Raw genomic sequence first — 5,567 nt, forward strand, 5'->3', positions numbered from 1 at the left:
AGTGGCTTAGAAATTTAAATGCAAATTTAGTTTGAAATTAAATAGGACTTGGCTAGATGGAGGTCATTAGTGGGTCAAGCTGTGGTTGCAATTATACATTTTAAAAAGAACAGCCCTAAGTCACTGTTAAGATAAATGTAAACAGTCATTGATTCAATGGAAATTATAGCTTGTATGTATTCTATATGCAGGGTATGATGGTTGGTGTACTGTATCTCTCACAAATAAAAAACAAGAGCGCCAACTTGTATAGGATGGCCTCCACCAACTCAATAACCAATCAGCTTCAACATCTGACCTCAGACTAAAACACACATGACACAAGTAGAACTTATTTGAGACAATCTCAAATAAATTTGCCTCTCATGACATGAATACTGGATTACATTATTTGTAAATGCACAAAACGTGAGAATGAGACTTCAAAGATATTTTGGAAGAGAAAAAAGGGGCAAATGTTAAAAATATAAAAGATGACTTTAATAAACATTGACATGTACCTTTAACAAACATAACATGAACTAGTTCCAAGTCAAATCAGCAGCAGGAAAACAATCGAGAAACATCAACATTTACAAATAACACAACCGGGATACGTGGTTCTAGCTTACAGAGAGGGAGAACATTTAGAGAACTATGGCATATATGAACGTTTCTAATGTGCAGAGAGCTGATCCAGGTCATCGTGGCTGCGGCTAGAGAGGTGGGCCTCCAGGATTTCCCCAAACAAGTTCCTTTTCAGCAAGCTGTAGTCCATTGGCAGAAGTTGCTTGATAACTTTGTGGAAGTACTGTCTAGGACAAGAGACCAAAGATTAATCAAATATTTTGTCGAGCCTGAGTTTGTGGTTTGACACATTTGTGTTAACTGGGACGTTAAAGAGCAAACCCCATGTCTTTATCTGGAATACAGCTGAAGTAGCAGAAACTTTAATGACTTTCAGGAAGAAGTAGGGATAAGAATCAGTATGGATTTTTTCTCAGATTTATCAGTGATGAGAACTTTGACAATGTCTTAGGTTTAGGAGGACTATAATCATTAAAAAGGTAAATAGCTGTGGCAGCAAAAAAGAAAGCATTTTAGCTCAAATGGGAAGTTGGTCTCAATTTAGAGACGTCGCTGTCGATGTCAAATGCAAGAAGAGTGGAAAGCTGATTGTTAAACTGCAATTTGGAAGGTAATCACTGTAATGGTAATGTGACTTTCCTGATCTATTTAATATTTGGATTATCTACTTTGTTTGAATCAGCAAGAGCAGAACAACAGATAATCTTGGATTATTTCACTGAATTTCTTTATGAGGCTGTCGATTATTTGTGTCGAAGACTTAAAATTGCATTTTGTAAAATTATAAAGGTTCATGTAAACTATTCATGCACTTGTATTACTTGTTAGTGTAAGTCTGATTCCCAAAGTTTGGAGGTGATGTAAAATGTAATTCATCATTAAAACTGAAAATCGTACGAAGACTAGCACACATGCACACGGACAGGTTATGTATGGTGTTTATCGACAAGAATAATTACTATGCTAAGTGATCTCTACAATGTGCAAATTTAACTCACGTGAGATCCAAAACAAAAGAGGTCTATTCCCAGTTCATAACCCATGCCGTAGTCGCACTCATCATTTGCGAACTGAACAAATGTGATAATCTCCTGGAGCGGTCCAAATGCTTTGACGCGTTCTTCATCATTCTGCGCTTCAACGATGGCCTTGCAGATTTTCTTGAGACCAGCTATACACAGGACAGAGAACAAAGTAAACCCACAATCATGCATTGTAAGGTTCAAGTAAAGGGTGGAACATGATGAAGGGCGAATAGCAATATTTATTACAATATGTTCAATATATGCTCATGTTATGATCTCACCATCAGTTTCGGGCAGTTCTCTGTACCCCACACCATTCTTATCTACAGGCACAACTATTCCGGCGCTGTGGAACGTCTTGGTGACCACCTGTAGTGTTACAACAGTTTTAAAGGAAAGCGTATGGTTGGAATAGTAGGTAGCATCCAAAATGCTCATATACACATTTCTGGAGGTTCATATGTAACTTTTATCTCACCACATGATGTAACATTTTTTGTTATTTCAGGATTAAAATATAGTATCTCGGAGCATGCAAAGAAAACCCTCTATTTTGTAAAAGGTACCTTGCTGTCCCTCTGCTTCATAGCTTTGGTTTTTTGCTCCAGCGGTAAGCCTAGAGCCTCTGCCTGGTCTTTCAGTTTAGCCTCCAAGTTTTCAAAATCTTCTCCCAGTCTCCCCGTTTTGTCGGTGCTCCTTTCTTTCCTCTTCTTGAGTAGAAACAGGCTGTTGAAGGAGAGAGCGAGCAGAGTGAGACAGAACTAATAAAACCATCATGGAGAGAGTAGTGTTGCAGCATCAAAATACACAGGTATCATACTATATGAGTTTGGTTGAAACTGAGAGAAGAAATGAAGACTCCGTATTCATTCACTGTAAATATGGAGAGGCTTGGATACTCAAAGTAAACTCATGAAGACATTTCCTAAACTACTTTCTTATCTCTCTGAATAAGTTCCTTTACAAGAAAAGCACCCCTCTACATTCATATCATTGGAATTTTAATCCTCTATCTGAAACCATCTGAATGCAACTTGACTTTTGAGTTTTTTGTTTTCCATCAGTAAAAATGGGGCCGATCCCATTCTAAAAATTAATATTAAGCATTACTGACAACACACGGTTTGGAGAAAATTCTTTAATTGTCCTTGAATCATTACATTGTTACTGCATACAACTGATCCAAAATTACTTTTTTCATATACTGGAGTATGGCATAAGATGTTAAGTCCACAATTATAAGCTTAAATGATCTCAAAATGTTTTGATATTAAGTAGACATCAAAATATAACAACCTTCCCATGTTAAACCTCTTTGCTGTTTGTAATTTTGTAACACTTGTTCAATAGAAGCTCCACAGAAGAAAATGTTGAATTAACCAATCAATATAAAGCAAATCATAACTATACAAGATAATTACTAGCACAAGTGTTAGTTCAGTACTCACTAGACAGCAGCAAACACATTGTCGCCTGTCTGTGTTATAGTGCAGCCCTTCTTGGCTTCATTCACCCCAGCAAATGAAGGCAGGGCATCTGGTGAATCTCTGGTAGTTTAAAGAAAAATCATTTTAAATTGTTCATCATTATTTGATTTATTCATTAGAGGCTATAGCAGTTACACAGACTCTTAATAAGAAAGGGGTTATGAGTTTTTTCTTACCTGTAGTAACCAATATGATGCTGACTGTCCTCACTGCCCTTGATTATGGTCTGAAACTCTGGTGGGTCATAAAAATACCTCCAGTGAAGGTGAAAATTGGGCTGAGATTTCTTGGAGTTCCTGTGGGCTCCAGCCAGAACTTCAAAAGGACCAACCAGCTGCAAACCAAGCGTTTCTTTCAATGCACCTATAAATATCAAAAATCACGTCAACAGAAGACATTGAGATAGACATAATTTTATAGATACACATATAGATTCAAAAGTTCAAACCACTGAAATGTTACAATGGTTGCTACCAAATTCAATATCAAAATAACACTTGAAATAATGTTGTTTTTTTTCAATAAAGACACCCAGTCAAGGATCTCTCATGCCACTGATACTTAAGATACCACAGACAAACAGTGGTAACAGATACTATGGTATGAAATAGTTGGGAAATTCCTAATGCATACACTATCCAAATTCATGAATCCATCTCCCGCAAATTATGCCATTTACTGCACATATGAATTTTGTATACAAGTCTTAATTCATCATCCAAATGTAGTTTTTGGAAGCTGAACTAACACCACAAAACTTTTTTGGGTGGCGGAACCAAGAAATAATGGCAAATTTGTAAATACAGTAACTGTCCACCCTGCTCATCGAAAATTAATTTGAAAGAGTTGGTTGGCAGTCAACAAAAGGAACCCCAGTCGCTCTGATGCTAAATAAAAATCCTTTATGCATAGATTAAACGCTTTGACTGTCTTTTATGAGTCTTCATCCAGATATTAAACTGGACTGAAAATTGTTGTTTCCTCCATCCCTTCATAGAGTTGAGGCATAACAAAATACAGTAACACTCTTGTCTTAGAGCAACTACATTTGTGACATACAGCATTTGTAAGGAGCCTATTGTCTGAACAACTAAATTGAAGACATTTCACCTCTCATCTGAGAGGCGTCTTCAGTTTCGAACAAAGAGGCCTAAGAGGGATGATATCTCTTTAAGGAAAGAAGTTCAAGTCCAGTAAACATGAAAAGATTTCAACAAGAAAGAACTAAATGGTGTATTTCAATGGTGAGGTACAGATAGTTGGATATTATTGCTCTTTTTATTATTCTGCTATAGGATATCCTCTGGATACCTCTTAGCTATAACTAAGTTCGCATTTTTTTAAATGTTGCCTTGACATTCGATCCAGCTGTTCATAACACCCAAAAAAGATTGATAGTAAATACAAGAAGGGTACATGACACACTCATACACACAAATAAGATCAAATGCTATCTTTACTACTTGCTTGCACTCTTCCCATCTTTGAGTCACAGTCCATTCTAATAATTGTGTTAATGTTTTAAAAAATCCTCAATTCATCCATTTCACAACCAAGGAGGGGAAAAATAAGAATAAAAGTGCTTACCGCAAGGGTTGTCAGGGCAAATCTCTTTGCAGAAGTCCCAGAAAAGGTACAGATCTTCTGGCATCTGAAGCTTGTAAAGCTGCAAGATCTCATCACGCTGACACGAATCCACTTTAGACACCGGTTTGGCTTTTAGACAGTCGGAACGGTTCTTCTTGACCTTCTCTTTGCCTGGATCGGTCTCCTGGAAGACAATCATCGGTAGTTACCAACAGCTGTGTGGGTGAACGATAGAAAAAAAGGCAGACAAACATTTCAATGAAGCACCAGACGGTTAACAGCGCGTAGCCTCAAGACCGCCTCACAATTTATTTTCAAAATAACATTTTAAAGCAATTTAGGAAACGTTAGAATTCTGACACTCGGGCGAGGGGGTGTTTTAATGTGACAAAAAAAAAAACAACATTATCGTTGCACTCGTGTTAGCTACTCTGCGGGCCTCCATTCATTCACGTAACGTTGACGCACAACGGCTAGCTAGTTATTGGTTTGCAGGTACCTGACTTAAAAAGGATAATAATTTTTTTTTACATGTATACATTGTATGTGTATTATCCAGATACTATACATGGCTCATAATTCATTTAACGTTGACTGTTGTTGAGTTAAAAAAATCGATATGTAACGTCTGACCGTTAAGTGACCAAGCGACTGTACAGCACTGCTGCCATGTTGTCCATCGCGGTTCAAACAACGTGCCAGACAAACACAAGGAGTTTGGTGGGTCTCTATATTAAGCCATATATAACGCAGTGACTTAACTATAAACGTGTTTGTAAAATAAACATATCTGCATTGAAACCCACGTCGGCGTGGCGCAATATTACCTGAACGGATTTGGACTTTCTTTTTGCGCGCCCTGTCATTTTTTTTCCTTGTGTCGCTCCGTCAGGATTCTTCC

The 5,567-nt window shown here is 37.4% G+C and overlaps 1 protein-coding gene across 2 annotated transcripts; it reads right to left on the reverse strand.

The window, feature by feature from the left end:
* Positions 1 to 458: 458 nt before the first annotated feature.
* On the reverse strand, positions 459 to 5,567 carry hpf1 (histone PARylation factor 1). 2 transcript variants are annotated; one of them, XM_086156096.1, is made up of 8 exons: positions 5,494 to 5,567; positions 4,667 to 4,850; positions 3,256 to 3,442; positions 3,041 to 3,139; positions 2,159 to 2,318; positions 1,874 to 1,961; positions 1,566 to 1,738; positions 459 to 790 (listed from the first exon to the last, which is right to left on the reverse strand). In XM_086156096.1, exons 1-8 carry the CDS (start codon positions 5,530 to 5,532, stop codon positions 656 to 658), a joined length of 1,065 nt encoding a protein of 354 aa, XP_086012222.1. In that variant the 5' UTR covers positions 5,533 to 5,567; the 3' UTR covers positions 459 to 655. The 2 variants fall into 2 exon arrangements, with proteins under 2 accessions (XP_086012222.1, XP_086012223.1); XM_086156097.1 differs by having other exon boundaries at positions 459 to 794.

This window comes from Fistularia commersonii, chromosome 12 (assembly GCF_037954325.1).
Source record: "Fistularia commersonii isolate RoL2024-O1a breed Wild chromosome 12, RoL_Fcom_v1.0, whole genome shotgun sequence".
In the NCBI taxonomy this organism is placed as follows: domain Eukaryota; kingdom Metazoa; phylum Chordata; class Actinopteri; order Syngnathiformes; family Fistulariidae; genus Fistularia; species Fistularia commersonii.

Coding starts and splice junctions, on each gene's coding strand:
- hpf1 (XM_086156096.1), bottom strand. CDS start 5,532: ATGACAGGGCGCGCAAAAAGAAAGTCCAAATCCGTTCAG. Junction 3,140..3,255: donor CATCATATTGGTTACTACAG/GTAAGAAAAAAC, acceptor TTAAACTACCAG/AGATTCACCAGATGCCCTGC. Junction 791..1,565: donor TCTTTTGTTTTGGATCTCAC/GTGAGTTAAATT, acceptor TGTCCTAGACAG/TACTTCCACAAAGTTATCAA.